Source organism: Vicugna pacos, chromosome 3 (assembly GCF_048564905.1).
Source record: "Vicugna pacos chromosome 3, VicPac4, whole genome shotgun sequence".
In the NCBI taxonomy this organism is placed as follows: Eukaryota; Metazoa; Chordata; class Mammalia; order Artiodactyla; family Camelidae; genus Vicugna; species Vicugna pacos.
In genome coordinates, this window is record NC_132989.1 from 51,202,173 (window position 1) to 51,229,267 (window position 27,095).

The following is a 27,095-nucleotide window of genomic DNA, read 5'->3' on the forward strand; positions in this document are numbered from 1 at the left end:
CAGTAATACCTATACATATATATTTATTTTCATATTGTTTTTCATTATAGGTTACTATAAAGTATTGAATATAGTACCCTGTGCTATACAGTATAAACTTGTTGTTTATTTGTTTTCTTTATAGTAGTTAGTATCTGCAAATCTCAAACTGTCAATTTATCCCTTCCCACCTTCCCACCCCTTTCCCGCCAGTAACCATAAGTTTGTTTTCTATATTCTGAGTCTGTTTCTGTTTTGTAAATATGTTCATTTGTCTTTTTTTTAAGATTCCACATGCAAGTGATATCATATGGTATTTTTCTTTCTTTTTCTGGCTTATTTCAATTAGAATGACAATCTCCAGGTCCATCTGTGTTGCTGCAAATATTCTTTTTTATGGCTGAGTAGTATTCCACTGTATGAATTTACCTCAACTTCTTGATCTAGTCATCTGTCGATGGACATTTAGGTTTCTTCCATGTCTTGGCTGCTATGAACATTGGGGTGCATGTAGGTTAATAATTCTTTATATCAAACTTTTCCTGTTCAAATTACTATGTGGTTTCTCTCTTTTGATTGGATCAACACTTTTATGAAATTGATATCAACAGTAGCCCAGAAGATATATTTATAAAGAATAGAATTTTAGGATTGGTTTTATTATGCCTTTAATTTCAGCTCTTTGATCAGATCGGTAGTAGTTCTTGGCATGTAGTGGCATCATAATTAATCAAGCTACCACCTGTGCTTGGTTGGGATGACCTTTCAAATGAAGCACATACCTTGAAAGCCACGTGGATGCTGTACTTTATGTTATGGTGGTAATGATGTCCGTAAGGACTCTGGTGTTCGATGGAGTCTTTTGTGTCTCCTTAAGCAGTTATGAAGAGAAAATGACAAACTTTGATTTGTTAACTCTCAGCTCAAGTCATGGTCTGAGTATTCAAGGGCTCCTATCAAAGCCCTAAAAGATAGGGCTTTGAAATTTGAAAGATAGGCCATTTATTTTAACCATACAGCAGATATTTCTGGAAATCAAACACAAAATGTAAATGTTTGGACTCATGGTAACTCTGTTTTTAGTTTTTTAAGGAACTTCCATACTGGTCTCCATAGTGGCTGCACCAAATTACATTCCCACCAACAGTGTAGGAGGGTTCCTTTTTCTCCACACTTTCTCTAGCATTTATTTGTAGACTTTGAAGATTGCCATTCTCACTGGTGTGAGGTGATACTTCATTGGAGTGTTGATTTGCATTTCTCTGATAATTAGAGATATTGAGCATCTTTTCATGTGCCCATTGGCCATGTGGATGTCTTCTTTGGAGAAATGTCTGTTTAGATATTTTGCCCATTTTTGATGGGTTGTATGTTCTTTTTGATATTGAGCTGTATGAGCTGTGTATATATTTTACAAATTAATCCCTTGTCAGTCACACCATTTGCAAATATTTTCTCCCATTCTGTATGTTGTCTTTTCATTTTGTTTATGGCTACCTTTGTTGTGCAAAAGCTTTTAAGTTTAATTAGGTCCCATTTGGGTTTTTTTGTTTTTATTTCCATTACTCTAAAAGATAAATCCAAAAAAATATTTCTGTGATTTATGTCAAAGAATGTTCTGCCTATGTTTTCCTCTAGGATCCTTAGAGTATCTGGTCTTACATTTAGGCCTTTAATCTGTTTTGAGTTTATTTTTATGTATGATATTAGAGAATGTTATAATTTCATTCCTTTACATTTCATTCCTGTCCAGTTTTCCCAGCACTACTTATTGAAGAGACTGTCTTTATTCCATCATATTTTCTTGCCTCCTTTGTTGTAGATTAATTGACCATAAGTGTGTGGGTTTATTTCTGGGCTTTCTGTCCTATTCCATTGATCTATATGTCTGTTTCTATTCCAGTACCATAGTGTTTTGATTATTGTGGCTTTGTAGTATAGCCTAAAGTCAGGAAGCGTGATTTCTCCAGCTCTGTTCTTTTTTTCTCAAAAAACTAAAAATAGAGTTATGATATGATCCATCAATCCCACTTCTGGGTATATATCTGGGGAAAAAAACCCTTAATTCAAAAAGATACATGCACCCCAGTGTTCATGGTAGCACTGTTTACAATAGCCAAGACACGGAGCCACCTAAATCTCCACTGACAGATGAAGAAATAAAGAAGATGCAGTGTGTATATAAAATGGAATATTAGCCAGGGAAAGGAATGAAATAACGCCATTTGCAGCAACATGGATGGACCTAGAGATTACCATATTAAATGAAATAAATCAGGTAAGAAAAGTCAGATATCATATGTTATTGCTTATGTGTGGAATCTAAAAAAATGAAGCAAATAAACTTATTTACAAAACAGAAATGGACTCACAGACATAGAAAAGAAATTCATGGTACCAAAGGGGAAAGAGTGGGGGAGGGATAGGTTAGGAGTTTGGGATTAACATATACACACTCCTATATATAAAATAGATCACCAAAAATGGCTTACTCTATATCACTGGGAACTATATTTAATATCTTATAATTACCTATAATGGAAAATAATCTGAAAAAGAAGATATATATGTGTGTGTATATATATATACACACACACACATATGTATATATATATATATATATATACACACACACACACATAATTGAATCACTTTGCTGTACACTTGAAACTAACACAACATTGTAAATCAACTATATTTCAATTAAAAAATAAAAGGAGGAAAATATATAAATGTATGGACTAATGAATTATAATGACAAAGTCAAATCTTGTCAGGTTTGCTCTGTGTCTTCCCTTCTTTTATTTATCCAAGATGGGTTGTTAATTTTTCAGTCTGTAAAGTTTGTTACTTGTTAGGAAATAGGTGACTTCAAGTTCCTTACATGTGGAAATAGAAATATTTGTAAGTTTTTGTGTGGATACATATTTTCATTTCTGTGAAGTTTATACCTAGGAGTGGTATTACTGGGTCATATTGTAACTCTAATTAAATTTGTAAGTATTTTGTAGGTTCTCCATATAGGTACTTCATCAGATTGAAGAAGGTGACTTTTATTCGTAGTTCATTGAGTGTTTTTGTTATGGAAAGATACTGGATTTTATTAAATGCTTTTTCTGCATTTTGATGTTCATGTGGCTTTTGTTCTTTATTATATTAGTATACTGAATTACAATGACTCATTTTCATATAATAGAATGAAATTAAGGAGGTCTGTGGCTTTACACACTTAAATTTGGTGAAACACTCAAAATAATCGTAATTGGGGACAACTTACTTGAAGAATTTTTTTCTTATTAAGGTATTTGTCAAAGAAAGATTCTCTGAATGAAGTATTTTAACCAAAATACATCAGTACAAAAATAAAACTGAAGACATTATTTAGTAGTGTTTTCTCTAAGTTTATTAGATACTTAAATAGTTGTAGAGAGTGTTTTCTCAATTAAAATATTATGATCTGCAGTGAAGAGTCATTTGGAAACCTTAACAACTTTAGATTTATTAACTGCTATATTGCTGATCCCTAAGACCTCACTCAGACTGAATGATTCACTAGAAGGACTTGGAGGAAGATGTTACGTTCATGGTTATGATTTATTACAGTGAAAAGATGCAGATTGAAATTAGCAATGGGAAAAGGCACACGAGACAAAGTCCAGGAGAAACCAGCCCAAGAGTCTGTGTGTCTTGAAGTCAGGACTTTTTTGAGCACTCAGGCCTACTGAGACAATTCTTTACTGCAAAACTATAAAAAGCAACTTTAATGAATTTCAGTTAATTTTATAAGAACAAATAAGATCATATTAAAAATATATTCTTCAGAAGAAAAATGAATAACGTTTCATTAGAGGTAAGTATGGCTAAGAGGTTGGTTAAAGTGTATGGATGTATAGCAGGTATAATACTCCTTCATTTTGTAAATATCATCATATATTATACAAAGATATTTGAAAAGTTTTTGACTGAATTTTTAGCTTTATCAGTGTAATAAAACTAATTTGTCTATAAATTATAAAAATCGTATTTTTTATGTAGTATTCCATACCAGGCTTTGAACTAGGAAAAATACAAGCAAATCATCCCTCAGAGATGGGAATCTGGAATTGGTTTTCTGACCTCATTAAGCTTGAGAACAATGAAAAAAGCAATGTTTGTGCCTGTGGAAAATGGTACACTGGAAGTTAATGGCATGTAGTGACAAAAGAGTTATTTAAAATGTTGCCTGGTATAAAGGTCTTATTAGAGGCAAAACTTGGGAGACGAGTAGCTTCTGCAATTGGCTCCTGTGGTGGAACTTTTGACCACAAAGATGGTGGGGTTGACTGCTTCTCATTGTCCTGAACAATTTACAGGAAGAAAATGAGAAATTTAGGACATAATTAGAAAATGTATGAGCTTCTCTGATGGTTCTGTGAGAGTCTTATCACTTTTAGCCACATACTACATATTTGGAACAGTACCAACTCTAATTCACAGTTGTAAAATTACAACATAAGTTAAATTCATAAATTCAGAAGATCACTTATGTGAGAGTTGGGGCATTGATTGGAGAGGAGTGGAACCTTGAGAAATGGGACAAAGGCATTTGAGTGGAATTCAGTGAATCTGACAACCATAAGTCCTAAAATTCTAAACCTCATTTTCCAATAGGAGCAGCTACTTTTCCTTTGTCTGAAAAAAAAGCAATTCCTTGTTTGGAGCCACTGAATTTGCTTCTTCTGAGTTAAGGGAATGAGGATTGCCCCCATGGCTGACTTTACCACTCCTTATTGCTAGACTCATACTGGAATTAGATGCCAGCCTCTCCCAGAATGACTAACAAAAAATCTGTCCTGGAGATAATATCTTATCTTATACACCAAAAATTTGCCTGTGACTTCAGCGTTGTCTTTAGGGACCAATTGGTATGGTGTGTGCAGAGCTGCATGTTCTCAAATGAAGGAAAAATTTCTTCATTTACACCTCCCATTACTAAGAAAGAACATAATTTTTTATGAGCTTGTGGTTTTTTTGAAGGCAGAAGTATGCTGTAGTATAATTCTATATATAGCATTAAAGCCCTGAAAAACAGAGGGAAAAGGAAATCCTCCCACTGGGCAAGACTAATATTAAAGAGTTGATATTGCCTAGATAATATGCTGCCATTGCTTACTGGTTTGGCTGTTTGATAACTAGGAAAGGGTTGGGTAAGTATTATGTCTCTCTGAATAGGCAAAGTTATCCTATGTGAATGTTCACCAAAAGAAATCTATTGCAGAGGAACTTCTCAGTAACAAGGTAGACAGATAATCATTTTGTGATTTTTTTAACATTTTTTTATTGAGTTATAGTCATTTTATAATGTGTCAAATTCCAATGTAAAGCACAATTTTTCAGTTACACATGAACATACATATATTCATTGTCACATATTTTTTTCACTGTGAGCTACCACAAGATCTTGTATATATATCCCTGTGTTATACAGTATAATCTTGTTTATCTATTCTGCATATGCCTGTCAGTATCTACAAATTTTGAAATCCCAGTCTGTCCCTTCCCACCCCCTGCTCCCTTGGCAACCACAAGTTTGTATTCTATGTCTATGAGTCTGTTTCTGTTTTGTATTTGTTTTTTTTTTTTTAGATTCCACATATGAGCAATCTCATATGGTATTTTTCTTTCTCTTTCTGGCTTACTTCAGTTAGAATGACAATCTCCGGGGACATTTATGTTGCTGCAAATGGTGTTATGTTGTCATTTTTATGGCCGTATAGTATTCCACTGTATAAATGTACTATATCTTCTTTATCCAGTCATCTGTTGATGGACATTTAGGCTGTTTCCATGTCTTGGCTATTGTAAATAATGCTCCTGTGAACATTGGGGTGCAGGTGTCTTTTTGAAGTAGAGTTCCTTCTGGATATATGCCCAGGAGTGGGATTCCTGGGTCATATGATAAGTCTGTTCCTAGTCTTTTCAGGAATCTCCACACTGTTTTCCACAGTGGCTGCACCAACCTGCATTCCCACCAGCAGTGTAGGAGGGTTCCCTTTTCTCCACAGCCTCTCCAGCATTTGTTATTTGTGGACTTTTGAATGATAGCCATTCTAACTGGTGTCGTAGTTTTGATTTGCATTTCTCTGATAATTAGTGATATTGAGCATTGTTTCATGTACCTATTGATCATTTGTATGTCTTCCTTGGAGAATTGCTTGTTTAGGTCTTCTGCCCACTTTTGGATTGGGTTCTTTGTTTTTTTCTTATTAATTCATATGAGCTGCTTATACATTCTGGAGATCAAGCTTTTGTCAGTTTCATCATTTGCAAAAGTTTTCTCCCATTCTGTAGGTTATCGTTTTGTTTTACTTATGGTTTCCTTTGCTGTGCAGAAGCTTGTAAGTTTAATTAGGTCCCATTTGTTTATTCTTGCTTTTATTTCTATTGTGTGGGTAGACTGCCCTAGGAGAACATTTTTGAGATGTATGTGACATAATGTTTTGCCTATATTTTCTTCTGGGATGTTATTGTATCTTGTCTTATGTTTAAGTCTTTGATCCATCTTGAGTTTATTTTTGTGTATGGTGTAAGGGAGTGTTCTAACTTCATTGATTTACATGCTGCTGTCCAGTTTTCCCAACACCATTTGCTGAAGAGACTGTCTTTATTGCATTGTATATTCTTGCCTCTTTTGTCGAAGATTAGTTGACCAAAAGTTTGTGGGTTCATTTCTGGACTCTCTATTCTATTCCATCGGTCCATACGTCTGTTTTTGTACCAATACCATGCTGTCTTGATTACTACTGTAGCTCTGTAGTATTGTCTGAAGTCTGGGAGAGTTATTCCTCCAGCCTCTTTCTTTTTCTTCAGTAATGTTTTGGCAATTCTAGGTCTTTTGTGGTTCCATATAAATTTTATTATGATTTGTTCTAGTTCTGTGAAATATGTCCTGGATAATTTGATAGAGATTGCATTAAATCTGTAGATTGCCTTGTGCAGTATGACCATTTTAACAGTACTGATTCTTCCAATCCAGGAGCACAGGATCTCTTTCCATTTTTTTAAAGTCTTCTTTAATTTCCTTCATCAATGATTTATAGTTTTCCATGTATAAGTCTTTCACCTCCTTGGTTAGATCATCTTGTGATTATTAATCAGCCTCTTTCCTTTGCCATTGTTTGTCTTGTTCAATGGGCTTGTATTTATAGTGACAATTGCATCAAGGATGAAGTTGTAGGAGAACTGAATGCAAGGATTTATCTTCACCAGCACTGATCTGGCTATTGCATTTCTGAGTACCTGAATGGCCAGTGGGAAAATTCCAATACAATCCAGGAAATAACTCCATCCTCTAATGAAACCAACCAGCTACCTGGAGGCAGGTTGATTATGTTATCTACTTCTATTATAGAGTGGGAGATAATCTCTTCTCACTGAAATAGATATTTATTTTAGATCTAGGTTCTTTTATCACCATGGTTCTGCCAGAACAACTGTAATTGGACTTAATAAATCCCTTATACACCATCCTGATCATTTTGCTTTTAATGAAGGAACTCATTTTACAGCAAAAGAAGTACATCAGAAAGTTCGTATTCATGGAATTCACTGGTCTTACTACATAGCTCAGTAACCAGAAACTCTTGGCCTTACTGGTAATTATAATGTCTTATTGAAGACTCAGATGAGGCTTCAGCTAGGAGACAACAATCAGAAGTTTGGGCACTGTTCTATAGGGTGGAGGCATATGCTTTATGATTGCAACCTATGTATGTTATCTGAGATAAAGGGGAAGAAGAGAGGGTGAATAATGGAATAAGGAAGTTATAAATATTGACTGTGGTCTCATAACCACTTAGAAGAATAACTAGCACCTGACATTTTTCTTGTTTGTTTTATGTGTACACACACACAAACATATATACATTTTGTGCGTGTGTGTATTTCAGTTTTTAATTTTTTCTCTTTCCCTTACTATTTTATAGTGCTGTGGAAGATAACTGTACAAATTTGGTTATATAATATTCCTGAATTAGAAGGGGAATTAATACCCTAACCCCAGAGATAGACATATGACAAATGATACTCTACATTGTTTAAGGATGAATACATTGTCAAAAAAAAGTGTTAAAACGGTTTAGAAATTGTAAACTTCAGATGTAGGGTATGGGTTATGGAGTGAGAGAGAAGAATGCATTTGAGAAGTACATGTTGGGCTTCAACTATTTCGATGTTTTACTTCCTATTCTAGATGGGAGATAAGGTTAGATTCTTATTTAATCTTTTTTATTGAAGTAGAGTTGATTTACACTGTTGTGTTAGTTTCTGATGTACAGCATAGTGATTCGGTCATACATATATACACACATACTCTTTTTCATTATAAGTTATTATAATATATTGAATATAGTTCCCTGTGCTATATGTTAGGACCTTGTTTATCTATTTTATATGTAGTAGTTTGTATCTGCTAATCCCAAACTCCTAATTTATTCCTCTTTATCCCTCCCCCGACCTTCTTCTTTGGTAAGCATAAGTTTGTTTTCTATATCTGTGAGTCCATTTCTGTTTTGTAAATAAGGTCATTTGTTTCATTTTTTTTAGATTCCACATGTGATATCATGTGATATTTTGATATTTATCTTTCTCTGTCTGACTTACTTCACTTAGTATGATCATCTCTAGGTCCATCCTTGTTGCTGCAAATGGCATTACTTCATTATTTTTAATGGCTGAGTAGTATGTATATACACACCCCACATATTCTTTATCCAGTCATCCGTCAATTAACGTTTAGGTTGCTTCCATGTCTTGGCTGTTGTAAATAGTGCTGCTGTGAGCATTGGGGTGCATGTATGTTTTCAAATTGGAGTTTTCTCCGGATATATGCCCAGGAGTGGGATTACTGGATTATGGTAAGTCTATTTTTAGTTTTTTAAGTAATCTCCAAACTATTTTCCAGGGGGGGCTGTACCAAATTACATTCCTACCAACAACATAGAAGGGTTCCATTTTCTCCACACCCTCTCTAGCATTTTTCGTTTGTGGACTTTTTAATGATGGCCATTCTGACTAGTGTAAGGTTATACCTCATTGTAGTTTTGATTTGCATTTCTCTAATAATTAGCGATATTGCGCATTTTTTCTTGTGCCTATTGGCCATCTGTATGTCTTCCTTGGAGAAGTGTCTGTTCAGGCCTTCTGCCCTTTTTTGATTGGGTTGTTTGGTTTTTTGTTATTGCGTTGTATGAGCCGTTTGTATATTTTGAAAGTTAAGCCCTTGTTGATTGCATCATTTGAAAATATTTTCTCCCAGTCTTTTCATTTTGTGTGTAGTTTCCTTTGCTGTGCAACAGGCTGTACATTTTAACTGAAACATAATACATTAAAATATAGGATCAGTACAGTGAGATGATTAAAAAGAGCATATTTTTCAGTAAATTACTCATAAATATAATTTTAAATTAATTACAAAAATTCAAGTGGCAAATATTTCATAGAGATTAAGACCTATTAGTGTTTTAGAAAAGGAATTATGTGCTTATAGATCTCAAACATTCAGAATAACGTAAAATAAACTTAAATCGTTGTAAATTGTTTTTAATGATTTACTTTGTCTTTGTAAAAATAATTTTATGCATATTATTGCTTTCTTTTCTGTTCACATTTTAGGTATTGTGTTTGGTCTTGTAAATCTGAGCAGCGACAGTTTTCAGGATAATCATCTGACAACCATTGAGAGTCTTGTGTTGTCATTGAGTTACAATATTTCATTTTGCCTGGTAGTTGTGTTTATAGCATACTGCGGAGGGAAAGGAAACATACCAAGATGGATTGCAGTTTCTTCCTTTTTAGTAGGATTTGGATCACTTTTATTTGCTTTTCCATACCTTAGTGGTAGAAATTATCAAATGAATGTAGTAACTGAAGGTAAGATTTTAAAAGCTACTATTGATACATCAAATCATTATTCGTTTAAACCACTGGCTCTAGAAACTTAAAATAAACTGATACTTATCTGTCTGTATACTCATTCATCTATATCTATTTATATGATCAAATTTATTAAGCTGATTAATGGTAGCTCCCTAATAGCACACATGCCATTCTCTCATCTTACTGTGATCATCTACCTATTCATCTGAGAGATGGGCCTAGGAAGAATAAAGAATATTTTGGGATAGTTATTTTGTGAAATTGCTTTTCTTTTATCAATTTTCATATATATTATAAATATTTTGAGTTCTTTGGTAATTCCTTATGTCTTCCACAAGATAATTTAATTGATCCCTTTATATGACCTGAACACACATATACACAAATACAAAAGACAAACATAAACAAACTTACACACATACAAAACAGTCACAATTTTTCTAACTACTTCTGTCATTTCAAAATGGGTGCTGCACTTTGACATAGGACTTTTAATCTAAAAAGATTGGTGGTTTCTTTGCTTTCTTCATTTTTTTTCAATTTATTCCACAATTTTTTACTATTCCCAGTAGGTAAAAGGCTATTTGAAGTTTCATAGCACTATTTCTGACACTTTTGTGATGAGTACTTTCTTGTATATAGCTTTATAAAAATATGGGAATGCATTTACTTATTTTGAAAACTTTAAACTGGGCTTTAGCAAGACATGATGGAAAAAGAATGAGGATGTCTCATGTGTGTGTGTATGTGTGGAAGCATGCTTATGATGTTTAAAAGTGTGTTTGTGATGTGTGTTTATGCTTTGTATTTGCAATAAAAATTAAAATATTTCACATTAAGTTCAATAATTTATGTAATATAACTAAACTATGTATTACATATTTCATATGATAAACATATAACATATGATACATATCATACAGACTTATGAAGTAATTAATATTTACTTATATTCATAATATATTTATAAACTATAAATATGTAGAATAAGTATATTTATTAATTTGTAAAACATATTTGTGATGTGTTTATTATATTTATAGAATGGACTGCTAATTGAATTAGAAGATGGCTTATGGAAGGATAGGAATGGGGAATACTTTACTCCTATTCTTCCCTTAACCTTGTTCCAGCCAGAAAGGGTGAAAAGTTAGAATCACCGCTTGAGTCATTAAAAATGCTGCTTGATGAGTAATGGGAGTACTCCTTTCTTTGTGTCTTCTTTATATTATCTAGATTCTATATATTTTATTTTCTGCTTGTGATTAGAAATCTGCAATTCATTTGACAACACCTATTCAATTACTGGGAACCCTCTACTTGGGAATAGAAGGTTAGAAATGAAGTAAATAGTTTTTGCAAGTAGAAGTGCTCATTTCATACACCTAACTATGCAGCTATTTTACTTATTTTGTTTAAAAGTTTAGTTCTTACATAACTAAATTTCTACTTTGTGTCCATACTCAGTTTATGTATGTAAGTTTTTTTTTTAATTTCTGTATTTTCTTCCTGTATCCCCTTTTTTTTTTTTTTTTGAGATCCTTCTCTTACTCTTTTCTGCTATCTTTCCTATTCTGTTCTCTGTCTATGTTCCTGGTTACCTGCTAGCCTTGTCTCCCCATGTGACTTGTTTGACCCTCTATGGAACAGCCTATTTACCACCACCTCCCACTCCCTTTTTCTGTCCCCTCTACCCCATCACAGTTTTTTGTACTCAGCTCCTGTGCCTCAGCTAACATGTAGAAATCATATTCTACCAAATCCTTGAGAAGTTAAAACTAATTTTCTCCACTAGTTTATGAAAACAGTTCTGTCACTCTCTGATCTTTAGTTTCTGGATCTTTACATATATTTGAACACCCAGCATATCCATGGTTGAAGTGATATGAAAAAGAGCAGGGGTTTACAGGTGTTAAGATAACAGTGAGAGAAGAAAGGAGATGAAGGGAACATTGGTATAGTGAAAAGTAGCATGATCAATGGATTATAGGTCTTGGTGGGTTTTAAGGATTGTTCGAATTGGGTTATTAGGCGGAGTGAACCAAAAGATAAAGATAGTTTGAGTGTAGGCAGCTTGAAATTGCAATTAAGGAAGGTTTGTAGTTACTATTTCTGAAAGTTTAAGTCAGTAGCTTAGGTGAGTGGAGTACAAGTACATGGAAGGAGAGAAGTTCAAGGAACTAAGAGGATAGGGTGTTGGAAATGTCACATTGATATTGCTATCACCCCAAGTTAATATGTTTATGTAAAACTGAATCATCAATGTTTTGAATCACAATTCTGGAGACTTCTTCCTATTTGATATGGAATCAAGTATCGTTCCATATGGATACAGAGTCAGCTGAAAATTTCCATTGGTGTCCTATTTTGCAATCTATACCTTTACCAGTTTTCCACAATAATATTTTAAGAGCATTTGTTAAATTCCAATCAAAATAGATACAGTCAGAATGATCTAATAGCATTGCCTGGATCTATCAATCTGATAACAAATACAATTCCAACAAACATTTATTTACTATTGTTCTACAGCCATGTGAATTTTTTTTAAAAAGCTGTGAAATAGACTGTCACCTAAAGGAATTTAAAATCTAGTATATAACCATATGACAAGTAGAGAGAAGTTTTTATTGTATAATGGCTTGTCCTTATGAACTTATATTCTAGAAGTCAGTGGGTCTAAAATGGGAAACTGGTAACAGAAAGTTAATGTGAAAATTGCTGAAGAAATGGATCTAGAATTAAACTCAGAAGGTAATCTTTAATAATTCAGATATTAAAACATTGGAAATACTTTTACCCCAGGGTCAAAACTCAGGGGTACCAGATGCCAAATTTAAGAGGAATATGTGTGTGTGTATGTGTATGTATACCTGTGTACACATAAGTGTGTGATAAGCGTATAATCATGCATACACATTTGTATTTGGTTTATAGTATGTGCGTCTTTCCTTGTATTCTGGCAAATGTTCTTTTATCATTGCTTTTTGTCTTAAAACATGATGATTGATTATAGAACTACTACATTCAATATAAATGAAATGTTGACTAAAATAAAAACATAATGTTGGAAATAGCTTGTAAAAGGTAAAGCACATCATAAAAGATACTGTATGTTTGTTGTGTGTTTAACTTTTGACTCATTTAACAAAATATAATTATCTTTTCAAAAGATATTTGCAAAGAAATGAAGATTGTCAACGATTGCAAGAAAACTTCATTATCATTCCTATCAAAAGACATGATTTTCTTCATCCTTGGGCAGAGTGTGCAGGGAATAGCAGGAGTACCTCTTCGTGTCCTTGGAGTAGTCTTTATTTGTAACAGCGTTGCCACATACTCAGCTGGTATTTATCTAGGCAAGTTTTTTCCCCTTCTCGTATAATTTATATATATTTTCATCATATCAAACTGTATAGGCTGCAGTTCATTTTTCTAGGGGAAAAAAATCTCAAGTTACCAGATTAAGTTGCTTGAGTAGATTGTATGTTTAAACTTCGGGAATGTAGTGGGATGTTGCTGCCATCATGTCAAAAAGGGGCAAAAACATTGTTTTATGCCTCTTTAGAGCCAGATTCTGTGTGGTGCTGAAATAATCATTACAGCACTAAGCTCTTTGCGTACATTAGCTTACTTAATCATTCTGGGGAGGTTTGATATTTTTAAAGTTAGTGAAAACATAATCTTGTTCATTCTATCAAAGAAGGGAGTGATGTACTATTTAATTAATTAACAACAGTGTAGTATCCTCTGTTTACAGTGTTTTATGCTAGAGTATCATACAGTAAGTAACCCTAGGGTATATCTCAGAATAATAAGTGCCTCTTCATATTACACTAGCTTCTTGTCCTGATAAATCTCCTATTTATACAGGTCTATCTAACCATCACTTTTGAAAAAACAATTTTAAAGTTGTTTTTACACACTTATTGTGAAGGTGAGTGAAAAGTAAATAGCATTTTTGCATCAAAATAGTCATTTTTCCACCATAGGTAAGGAACGTCATATCAGTAAAGTAGATGACATTCATATTTATGTTTGCTTTTAGAAAAAAAATTTTGCAGTGATTCATTAGTGTTGGCTCATGGTGGCAACAAATGTGATTGTTTTACTTTTGGTTCTACTGAATGGCAATTAAAACACACATCTGTACACTGCAGAGAGTAGCTTGCTTCATTGCCACCTCTTGCCTCCTTGGCAACTGAGGTGAAGGATGCAAAAGCAGTATTTATGTTAAAGTATTGTTTTGCTTTGGCACTACGATTTAAAGTGAAATAGGATCTGTTGAATTTATATGAATATAAATATATTTATATCACATTAATATGTAGATTAAATAAGGTATACAGAATTATGAAGTTATCTGAATTTCTCTAATACATGCACTGAGTAATATGTATAATGATTAATTTTATGTGTCAGCTTGGCTGGTTATGGCAACTAGTTGTTTGGTCAAACACCATTGTAGATGTTTCTATGATATTGTTTAGATGTGACTAATATTTATTTCAGTAGACTTTGAGTCAAGCAGTTTAACTCTTCATTATATGGGTGAGCCTCATCCAATCGATGGAAGCCTTTCAGGACAGACTGAGGTTTCCCAAAGAAGCAATTCTGTCTCCAAAGTGCAATTTAGAAACTAACTGAGTTTTCCCATTCTGCTAGCCTGCCCTGTGGATGTAAGACTTAACTATGGACTCAGGACTGTAACATTAATTCTTATGTGGATTTCCAGCCTGCCAGCCTACCCTACAAATTTGGACTTGCTAGCCCTACAGTTTCATGAGCCACTTCCTAAAAATATCAGTCAATCAATCTCTGTCTCTCTCTCTGTCTCTCTCTGTCTCTGTCTCTCTCTCTTTCTCTCGATATCCTACTGCTTCTGTTTCTTTGGAGACTGATAGAGTATGGTATGAACCTTTCAGAGGTGATCCATTTCAGTGAGGTAGTCTTTATATTTTTACAACAAAGCTGGCTTATGTAATTGTTTGATGTCCAGTATTCATTTTATAGGCATTGTGGAAGCTTCAGGAATCCTCGGATATGCTTTGGGTCGTGCGATAGGAGCACTCTTAATTAAGACCTCTGAGAATAGTTCTTTTGAGGAAAGGTAAGCTGTTTTTGCCTTTTTTGATTTACACTCTATATATTTATTGGCTAGATAGTGTAGCTTGTGAATACATATATTGTAACAGACATTTTAAAGAGAAATATATGTAAATGTGATGGATATGCATATATATGTACATATAAATACATCTAAATATGCATTTTTATCTTTGCTGGTTGAAATGTAACTTCAAAAACTACTTCTAATGACAACCTTACTACTAATTCTATATATAGCTTTTTAAAAAATTGTGATAAAAAATAGTAAAAAATGTACCATCCTAACCATTTTTAAGTGTGTAATACAGGTAGTATTAACTATATGCATATTGTTATGCAACAGATCTTTAGAATTTTTTCATCTTGCAGAACTGAAATTCTGTATCCATTGTACAACAACTCCCCATTTTGCCCTTCCTCAGCCCTTGGCAACCACTGTTCTGCTTCCTATATTGAAGAGTTTGACTATTTTTCAGCACCATTTATTGAAGAGACTATCCTTTCTCCATTTTGTAATTAGATTTATTTGTTTATTTATTTTTTTTAAACAGAGGTACTGGGAGTTGAACCCAGGACCTCGTGCATGCTAGGCATGCACTCTACCACTGAGCTATACCCTCCCCCCTTTAATGGGAGTAGGTAATTAGATTTATCTGTTTATTTATTTTTTTAAACAGAGGTACTGGATCCATTTTGTATTCTTACCATCCTTCTGAAAAAGCATTTGTCCGTATTTATGAGAGTTTGTTTCTGGACTCATGAGAGTTTGTTTCTGGACTCTTTCTTGTCTTCTATTGGTCTATGTTGCTGTCTTTATACTAATCAGTACCATACTGTTTCGAGTACTATAGCTTTGTGCTATATTTTGAAATCAGGAGGTGTGAAGCTTCTGGCTTTTTTTTTCTTTCTCAGGATTATTTTGGCTATTTGGAGTCTAGTCAGATTCCATATGAAATTTTAGGATTTTTAAAATTTCTGCAAAAAAATTCTGCTGAGACTTTGATAGGGATTACATTGAATCTGTAGATTGCTTTGGGCATTAAGGGAATTTAATAATAGAAAGTCTTCAAATCCATGAGCATGGATATCTTTCCATTACTTTGTAGCTTCTTTAATTCTATTAGCAATGTTCTGGAGTTTTCACTGTTTAAATAAGTCTTCCAGCTTGGATGCTGTTCAGTGTGTATAGAAACACATTTGATTTTTGTGTTGATTTTGTATCCTGCCACTTCGCTGAATTATTAGTTCTAACGGATTTTTTTTTTGGAGTCTTTAGCATTTTCTAAGTATAAGATCATGTCATCTGCAAACAGAAGTAAGTTTACCTCTTTCTTTCCAATATGGATGCCTTTTATTTCTTTTTCTTGCCTGTTTGTTCTGACTAGAATTTCCAGTACTATGTTGAATAGAAGTGTTAAGAATAGGTAGGCATCCTTGCCATGTTCCAGATCTTACAGGAGTGCAGTATTACCAGCGGACTTCTCATATATGGCTTTTTATTATGTTGGGGTAGTTTCCTTCTATTTTTAGTTTGTTGAGTGTTTTTATAATGAAACGTTGTTAAACTTCATTGAATGCTTTTTCTGCATCAATTGAGATAACCTTGTGGTTTTGCCCTTCATTATGTTAATGTGGTATATCACAATAATTGATTTTCCTATATTGAACCATTATTGTTGTATTCCAGAATATATCTATCTTGGTCATGATATGATTCTCTTAATATGTTGTTGAATTTGGTTTCCTAGTATTTTGTTGATGATTTTTACATCCCAATGATTTTAGTGTATGGTTTTCTTTTCTTGTAGTATCTTTGTCTGATTTTTTGTTTTTAGGGTAATGCTGACCTCATGGAATGAGTTTGGAAGTATTCCCTCCTCTTAATTTTTTTGGAAAAGTTTGAGAAGGATTGGTATTAATTCTTCTTAAAGAGTTTGGTTGTATTCTCCACTGAAGCCATCTGGGCCTGGGATTTTCTTTGTAGTGAGGTTTTTTGAGTTTTGGGTTTTTTGTTTGTTCTTATTGAAACAAAACATAGTTTACAAAAGTCTGTTTACAATATTGAGTTAATTTCTGGTGTACAGCATAGTGATTCAGTTTTACACACACACACACACACACACACACACACACACATATATTACATTTCATATTCTTTTTCATTATAGACTATTACAAGATATTGAACATAGTTCCCTGTGCCGTACAGTAGAACTTTGTTGTTTATCTTTTTTATGTATAGTAGTATCTGCAAATCCCAAGCTCCCAGTTTATTCTTCCACCCTCCTCTTTTCCCACTGATAACCCTAAGTTTGTTTTCTACGCCTGTGAGTCTGTTCCTGTTTTGTAAAAAGTTCATTGTGTCACTTTTTTTTAGATTCCACATATGAATAATATATGGTATTTTTCTTTCTCTTTCTGGCTTAATTCACTTAATGTGACAATCTCCAGGTCCATCCATGTTGCTGCAAATGGTGTTATTTTATTCTTCTTTATGACTGAGTAGTATGTGTGTTTGTGTGTGTATATATATTTTATATATATATATATATATATAAACATTATTAGTATTATATAAATTATATAATACATATTATTACACACATACACACACACACACACATTATAATTTCTTTATCCAATCATCTGTTGATGGACTGTTAGGTTGTTTCCACATCTTGGCTCTTGTAAATAGTGCTACTGTAAGCATTGGGGTGCATGTATCTTTTCAAATTAGAGCTTCCTCTGAATCCCAGGAGTGGGATTACTGGATCATAGAGTAAGTCTATTTTCAGTTTTTTTTATGGAATCTCCATACTGTCTTCTATGACGATTGCACCAAACCACTTTGTTGAAAGGTTTTTTAAGTGCTGATTTAATTTCCTTACTGGTTATATGTCTGCTCATTTTATTCTTTCATGATTCAGTCTTCATAGCTTATATGTTTCTAGATATTTATCCACTTCTACTTATCTAATTTGTTGGCATAAAATTGTTCATAGTAGTCTCTTGTGATTCTTTTTATTTCTGTGGCATCAGTTGTAATATCTTCTCTTTCATTTCTGATTTTTGTTATTTGAGTCTTCTCTTTTTTTTTCTTATTCTAGCTAAGGGTTTGTCAATTTTGTTGATTTAAAAAAAAACTCTTAAAAAAAAACTCTTTAGTTTTATTGATTTTCCCTGTGGTTTTTCTATTCTATATTTTATTCTTTTCTAATCTTTATTTCATTCTTTATCCTACATAAATATGTATTTTAAAGTTATGTTTAATTATTTACTGAAGTGGTACTGTAAGTGACTTCTTGCCTTTTCCAGTTGTCTCATTAAGATGATGGAGTTAATGAAGGAGGTATAATCTACCACTACAAGAAAATAGGGAGATCCACTCTCCATTTCTGAAACTCTGGTTTTATATAAATGGAGAACTAATTGAAACTGAGATACAGAAGCTAGCTATCTCCTCTTATTTATTAAGCTGCCAACTAATTCCTTAATTATTTATTGCTATGGATACTGTATGGACACTCTCCTGCTAGCTTCCCTACCAGCTCATCTGGGCTCTTACCTGGCCAGAGTGAAGTGTTGGTAGCTATCAGACAAATATAATAAAGAGGGGCAGAGAAGGTGTCAGGGAATAAGCTGTATGTTGGATATATTTAGTTTGACTCTCTAAATTCTTTTCTGTCTTTCTAAAACCTTCTATTCTCTTCTCTTCCCCAGGGGGCTATATTGAGAGCCTCAGCATAATCTCTTTAACTCTGGATTTCAGTTGGATTTGGCCAGTGAGAAGCACTGGCAGATGAGAGGGCAGGAGCATACTAAGGCTAGGGTATTTATCCTCCTAGTTCCTTTTCTGCGAGAGGTGTACCCAGATTGGCTGTATCCCTATTCTGAAGATCATGGTTGCTTTCAGGCTTCCATTACCATTTATTAAGCATTGTTTTAGTTGACATTCAGGCCTGTGGTAACAGCTTGTTATTGTAGCTAGCCCCAGAATTTTGTGCTGTACCTTGTTATTTCCCTAAACCCTGCCCACATCACTGGAAATAGTTTTCTTGTCATTATCTCTTTAAATTATCTAATATGAATGTATTATGTTTCCTATCAGTATCCCAACTCATACTAAAAATAGTATCAGAAGTAGCTTTAGGATTCAAGAACTAGGTTGTGTATTTGTATGCTCAGATAACCTCCTTCCTGGGAGTAAGTTAGTAAAATGATCACAAGTTGCAGATGGGATTAAGTCCAGGGGAGGGCCAGACTGGAAAATTAAGTATTCATAGCATTTAATCAATTTGAGGGACAGAAGTTATTGTAAGACTTCTGGGTCATTTGGCTTCTTTAAACAATATTGGAGAATATTCTCAGGGAAAAGGAACACATTTAATCATATTAATATTAAGTTTTCTTATTGAGATGAGAAAGGAGATGGCCACTATATTAATAGCTCCACTCACCAGTGGCCTTGGATACAGGAAATCTTTCTAGTGAGTAGAACTTCAGGCTGGTTGACCACTTAGCATAGAAGGAGAGATGGCCTGAGGTATAAATTTATACTAATTTATGGTTGGGTAGCCAGGAGCTTAGAATAAGATTAGAAAATAGGAAATCAAAAGAAAATGTGAGTGAACCTCTTAGAATGGGCACATGTAAAAGGTGTGTACTTTGGAAGAAGCTGTTTAATCAGTTGGACAAAATGACCCATCCTGTTAATGTCAGGTCAGCCTCTCTCCTTTCTAACCATCCCAATTCTTCCTCAGTAAGCTCATGTAAAAAGTGGCCTTGGTGACATGAATGTAGTAACGTGGACTTCTTCACAGTAGGAAAGTCTGTCAACAAAAGTATTTACTAGGATATGAGTATTACTATTGCTGAGTATGTAATTCATCAATAGTAGAGGTCAACCCTGAGTCCGTGGTATAGCACATTCATTGGGAGACAAGCTACCATCCAGTTTATTAATTTGTCTTTATACGAAAAGATACATATCCTAGGCAAGAATTTTTCTTCTGTACTATCTTAGTCCATTTGGACAGCTATACAAAAACAGAAATTTATTTCTTGTAGTTCTGTATGCTGAGAAGTTCAAGAGCAAGGTGCTGGCAAATTCAGTGTCTTGGGAGATTCTGCTTCCTGGTTCATAGACATAGCCATCTTCTCCCTGTGTTCCCATGTGCCTAAAGGGGCAAGAAGTTTCTCTGGGTCATTAATCACATTCATGCAGACTATCCTTATGACCTAATCATCTCCCAAAGGCCCCACTTGCTAATACCATCACATTAGAGGGCAGGATCTTAACATATGAATTTGCAGGAGACAAACATATTCAGTTCATAACATCTGCCTACCATGTTTATGCTAGCATCACTTTTCAAAGACTTAGGTGCCATATTCATCCCTGTGGTATCTCATACAGTATTGTCTTTGACTAGAGACCATATGATAAGACAAAGGAAGTGTGTCAGCATGATAATTACAGAATTCACTGGTGGTACTCTGTGCCCCATTATCCAGAAATGACTGGCTTGATACAATGGTATCATGGCTTGGTGCCTATATAGTTTTTTTGGTGGAGTAGTTAGGGTTTTCTGTATATACTACCATGTCATCTTCAAACAGAGACAGTTTTACTTATTCCTTTCTTATTTGGATGCCTTTTATTCCTTTTTTTTGCCAAATTGCTCTGGCTAGTACTTCCAGTGTTTTGTTGAATAAAGGTAAGGATGTTAGGCATACTTGTCTTATTCTTGATTTTGGAAGAAAAATTTTCAGCTTTTCACTGTTGAGTCTGATGTTAGCTGTGGGTTTGTCATATATAGCCTTTTTATGTTCCCTCTATACGTAGTCTGTTGAAAGTTTTAATCATGAGTGTTTGCTGAATTTTGTTAAATGCTTTTCCTGCATCAGTTGACATGATCATATGCTTTTTATTCATTTTGTTAATGTGGTATATCACAATGATTGATTTGCAGATGTTGAACCATCCTTGCACTCTTGGAATAAATCCCACTTGATCATCGTATATGATCATTTTAATGTACTGTTGAATTCAGTTTGCTAATATTTTGTTGAGAATTTTTGCATCTATGTTAATCAGGGATATTGGCCTGTAATTTTCTTTACTTGTATTGTCTTTTTCTGAATTTGGTTGTATATTTAAATTTAACATCCAATTTTAGTTTACTTTTATATATAATATGAGGCATGGGACACATTTCTGTTTTTTCCTGAAAGAGATATTTAATTGTACTGATGATGTTTGTGGATCATTCCATGATTTTTTAAAATTAATTTCATTTGTACAGATACTCAACATTGTCTTTATTATAAATTAAAATTTCCTTTTTTCATAGGTTTTCTTCTTGTCTCTGTATCTCTAATCTGTTCCTTGATAACATTTTTCTACTCCTATGCCAGAAATATAAGGTTTCAATAATTAAAGCTTTATTGTATTATTTGCTGTGTGTTTGGAATAGTCTCCACTTATTCATCAAAAACCAGGCGCTATTTTTGAAAAATTATTCTTCTAGATAGATTTGGTAATTTCAGTTATAATTAAAACATTTTGATTTGTAAATCTTGAATTTATGTGTCCAACTGGGAATAATTGCATACTAATAATCAGAACTCATGCATGCTTATAGTTGGAATACTTAGCTGAGTTCAAAAGAAAAAAAAATTTCTAAAAGATGAAAAAAATTGTAATTTTACAAATGCTTTAAAAGAGAGGGGAAAAAAGGACATTTTCTGAATATTATAATCAATAAGGAAACACATAGCCTTAGTGATTGATAGTCTGGAATTGAATCTCCCTGGGCATAGCATATTCACATATATGTGCCTAATGGATAATTAAAATCAAGATTGTAACCTTGTGTCATTGCAAGTTGGAATGTGGATCCCTGAATAATGTAGCAATGGATAAAAAGTTGTCCCATCAGTGAATAAAGCTGAGAATATTATCCATATTCTATGAAAAATGAGACCTATATGCAAGCTGCTTATCAGATTCTGTTGGCAGTAGTTCTCTGTTGGCAGTAGAGCACCTCCAAAACTGTGGTTCCTGTGGATGTGGACATTTTCCCATGATGGCTGGTTAGACAAGGTCTTAAATGTGTGTGGACCTGAAGATAATGGCAGCTGTGTAGTAATCAGCTTTCCTAAATGTCCTTCCTAAATGAAACAAAATAACTTCACAACTGTGAAAATCCCCTGTAAAATCATGGCCTTAGCATTATTGAAGACAAAGAATGTTGAAACTACAAAACAACTGTGAGTAAAAAGGGAAAAACCAAGAAATTGCAGCAGAGGATCCTTTACATTCCCATCTCACGCGGCTCAATGCAAAGCTTTGTGGTTTGCAAAGGTAGACCAAGAAAGACCACAGGGAAGATAGAAGGCGAAATCTATCAAAGGGTGATTAGGTATGATCACTAGAAGGGTAATGAAACTAGCAATAAACCACAGAAAAACAAATGAGAAAGAAATGACTCGGTGACTAAACAACATGGATGGTACTAAAAGGCAGTGGGTCAATGATGAACTCATAGAAGAAATTATAAAATACTCTGAGACAAACAACAATGAAAACACAACCACGCAAAATCTATAGGATGCAGCAAAAGCAGTCCTAAGAGGGAAGTTCATAGCAATACAGGCCTTCCTCAAAAAACAAGAATAATCTCAAATAAACAACCTAACCTACTACCTAAAAGAATTAGAAAAAGAAGAACAAACAAAACCAAAAGTCAGCAGAAGGAAAGAAATAATAAAGATCAGGGGCAGGGGAAATAAATAAAATAGAGATTAAAAAAAGTAGAAAAATCAAACAGCTGGTTTTCTGGAAGAGTAATAAACAAAACTGACAAACCTCTGAGAGTTCAGAGAAGGCACTATAGGAAAAAGATTTCAAAGTATATGTGATTTAAAGGGTCAGATGCCCAGATAAAATGTTAGTTGTGTAACTTAAAGGGCCAGGCCTGCCCTAAAGAACTGGGTGCAGAATTTAAAGGGCCAGCGATGATTTCAAAAAAGGATGAGATTTAGTGGGATACTCTTGTAAATGCATAGCTCTGTTGGAGAAAAAAGTTAAAGAGGGAAAAAGAATTACTCTTCACTTGAGTGAACAGGTGAAAAGACGTTGAAAGGAAAAATTTTAGGATCCTGCAGGACGAGAACCACATAATTGGAGAACTTACAACCACTCGATTCCAGCAAAACAAGCCATAACAGGGACAAATTAACAGAAAATGTTTCTCTCTCTCTCTGATTATGGCTTTGTTTGTAATAAAATATACAAAGTTGAAAGTTTTTATTTCCTTTATTAAAGCGTTGAAGACTGTGATGCCAATGAACACTGGCTGCGGACTTGGTGGAGTCAGTTTGTTATTATCTCAGTTATTGCATGGTCTACATTAATACCATTGTCACGCTTTCCACAAAGTATACGAGGTGACTATAGAAATATAATTCATTAAATTAGAGGACAGTAGATTGCTTACTTCCATCCTGGTCCCCAATTTTCAGAGTATGGCTACTATATTCTTTCTGTCTACATTTCTTTCTGTTGTGAACATACAGTGACATATGCTAGTATTATTTGAACAAATAAAGTTGCGTGCAGCCAAGTATTCTTTTATATGTACCAGACTTTTATTAGTACAGATTTTGCCTCTTGTCATTCCTCTTTAAAAATGCTTTATGTCTAGAATTCAGAAATTATTTAAAGAAAGAGGCATATTCAAATTTTTTTATTTAATATTATTTAATACATGTATTACCCCATAGAATTGTATGATAAAATAATAACTATTAGAATTCTTTTGGAAACACTAAAATATACATGTTAACATCAGAGAAATCAAATACTCTCCTAATGGTAATACACTTTGTTGACATAAAATATTTTTAGTAATAGCAAAGAGTTGATTTAATAATATCAAATGCTGTTATATTTTTGGGCTATGCTGTCAAGTACTGTAGTCACTTGCTGCATGTAGCTATTTTTAAATTGAAAAATCCATTTACTCAGTCATAGGAGCTATATTTCAAGTATTTAATAGACACATATGGCTGATAGTTATGGGGTAGATATGGACATTTTTCTTTATCATACAATATTCTCTAGGACAGCACTGTTTTAGAAGAATATGCATTTTACTTAGATTGACTTTGGCTTGTTCAAAAATAGCTCACTTGCCTTTCCAAGACAAACTGCCTGTATTGTGATATGTACGTATGTTTATTATATGTTTTAGTTATTTGAACATGTCATAAGATTCTTTTACTTGTTAACTTACAGGTACAGCCAGGATAAAACCCGAGAAACAAAAGCCTCATTTGCTGGATGAAAATCAAACAAAAGATCAGGAATTTGTACCTAGTCTCAAGGACTTATTTGCTACTGTTGTGGTGAAGTAAAATGTTTTACATAAACAAGCCAATTAAATTGACATGTACAATTTTCTAATAGTGGATTTAATAAAATAACTATAAAATGTTCAACTTAAATTTAAGTGGGACTTATGAAGTCTTGATTAACATACTCATTTTATAGATAATGGAAAATAAGACTTATTGTGCCTAAGTGGCATTGCTAAGAGCTTGGTTAGTGTCAAAGACTGGTGCTTAGTTATTTTTTCTTCTATTGCTTTTAATTTTACCTTCATATTATGTTGTATTTTTTTCCCTGAATAAATAAGTAAGACATTTAATGAAATGAGATACAAAAATTAACATTGTCTTTTTGTTACATTTAAATGACTTAGACAAGAACTCTAGAAGTTAACAAATAATTCTTACATCTTATTTTAAGGAAATTATCTCATCTCAGTATCAAATGGAGAACTGTTTGTTTACTTGGGTGAGAAACAAGGCTTACAATACAGACTTCGTGGGGTTAAAAAAAACACTTCTAAATAGTGATTCTGTATTCAATTTGTTTTCTCTTCTACTACTCATAACTTCATTCTTTATGTTGCCTGAAGAATTGTATTTCTCATGTGTAGATTTTATCAAGTCATTTTCCAGAGTACTTCACAGATAAATCGCACACTGTTTCAGTGTGTGGGACTTTGAAAACTTCCCAGTAGCGTCAACTGAATTTTCCTACCTCATCTCAGAATTTTATCCCTATCTCCCCCCATTCTAGCCGCTTGCTCTTTCCTGGACATACTGTATATTTTTATAATTCCGTACCTTTGTAGATGCAAATCTCTCTCCTTCAAATGTTCTTCTCTCTCTTCTCCATTTGAAAGAAACTCTTTGTCAAATTTTACATTCCTAGGCAAAATGAGTTTCTCCCTCCTTAATGCTTTCATAGATGTTTGTTGAAAATATGATATAAATGTATATACTGGATGTGTATAAAAATATATATATATATAGTACTTTTATTATACTAGTTTAATTCATCTTAAAATGAATAGATTTGTTGTATAAAATCAGAAATTTTGTTTACTTGTTTTCCTTCACACAAGGGTTTAGTTTTTATCAAATTATGAACTCTTCCTAGTAATAAATTATATTTCATTCAGATTTTTAAAACTTTAACTTTTACAAAATTATTACATGTATATATTTTAATTATACAGAAATAAATTAGGCATAACTTTAGAAAATTTAAACATGATATTTTAAAAGATTATTGCCAGGCAAAAAACAAAAACAAGTCAATTCTAATATTTCTTTCTTGGAAATAGAGTTCTTTGATTACTATTGTTAGGCTACAGAATAATATAATGTTTGGTTAATAATCTTAGATTTCTGACTAACACTTGTCTGGATGGGTAACTCGAAGATATTTTAATCCTTTTAAAAGTTTAGTAGAAGAGACTTCTAGAATGTCAGGGTGAGGAGTTTAGAATATCTTTAGCTCCAAAAAGCAGTAGTTGAAGCTGACAAAATTGTCAACAGTCATTTCAAAACTCTGGAAATTAGGACTACACTTTGAAAATTACTGATCTACTTTATTAGAGGTCTTTCTACTTACCCTAATTCTGAAAGCACCATTACAGAGCAGATTCTGCGTATGTCATTGGCTTCACATTTACTGTCTTGCAGAAGATAATGAAAACCATAAATCACCTTGTGATATTCCTAACACATTGCCACAAAGCAGTGAAGAGCAAAACAATAGTCAAAATGAAGTTGCCTGCCAAAGATAGGTTTCTGTTAAGCCCTGTTGGTGAAATTAATGTAGCGCTTGTCTTCCCTGAGAGTAAAAGGTCAGCCAGTGTTCTCTGCTAGGTTGGTGTTTACTTACGAGTCAGTTAAGCAATGAAGATTACAAAGGAATTCATGTAAGAAAGAGTGGAGTTTTACAGTGGGTAATGGTCATAATCCGTCATCAGGTAGGGGCTGGAGAGGCTGTGACTTTCTGGGAATGAGTACAACGTAGAACTAAATGGGAGTTTATGCTTCCCTCATGGTAGATCTCCTAGGCAGAGAGATTTCCCTCATTAGGATCTATTACTTTCACCTAAGCCCAAAAGGTTGCATACTAGAGACTGATCGGTAGCATCCTATTCTTGGTAAATAGTCTTAGAGAGAGCCAGCTATAACCTTCTCTTTGTGCTCCATGGTATACCCAAGGGTTAACAGGCTAATGGTGAATCAGGTCTTTCCTTATCCATAGGTTCTAATCTGTTAGCAAGCCTAACTGCTAGGGCTACCCAGTGGAGACAGCATTTACTACTGTTGAGACCTTGTGCAAATGTCGGTATTTCTTTGATTCTAAGCTGCACATTTTCCCCTTCACGTTTTAACATCTTTGAAATTGGATTGGATTTTAAATTGACAGAGTGTTGAAATAATTGTAAGTCAGAACATAATTGTGACATAGTTAGATATTGCTTGAGTATAGCAAAGTTGGTCATTGGCTGTTCTTATTATCATTACTTCAGTGGTGCTGTCCATATTGAGAGAAACTGTTTAACTATTCAAAGAGATAATGCAATATTTAAACATTGGATTGTAAAGTTACTGTATATGTACAAAGACAGAAACAGCAACAGGATATAATTTTGATTCCAGTAAAGCAAGTACTTGCTGTTGGAAGAATGATCACTAGTTCACATTTTCTTGCAAAATAA

At 33.6% G+C, this 27,095-nt stretch overlaps 1 protein-coding gene across 1 annotated transcript in view; it reads left to right on the plus strand.

Moving 5' to 3' along the window:
• The window catches only part of SLCO6A1 (solute carrier organic anion transporter family member 6A1), a 74,734-nt gene that overhangs the window by 4,169 nt on the left and 43,470 nt on the right, over positions 1 to 27,095 (plus strand). Inside the window, exons 2-6 of the mRNA XM_072958337.1 lie at positions 9,631 to 9,888; positions 13,068 to 13,253; positions 14,908 to 15,004; positions 23,333 to 23,454; positions 24,305 to 24,414. Of these exons, the coding sequence (XP_072814438.1) occupies positions 9,631 to 9,888; positions 13,068 to 13,253; positions 14,908 to 15,004; positions 23,333 to 23,454; positions 24,305 to 24,414 (773 nt within the window). The remainder of the gene's footprint in view (positions 1 to 9,630; positions 9,889 to 13,067; positions 13,254 to 14,907; positions 15,005 to 23,332; positions 23,455 to 24,304; positions 24,415 to 27,095) is intronic.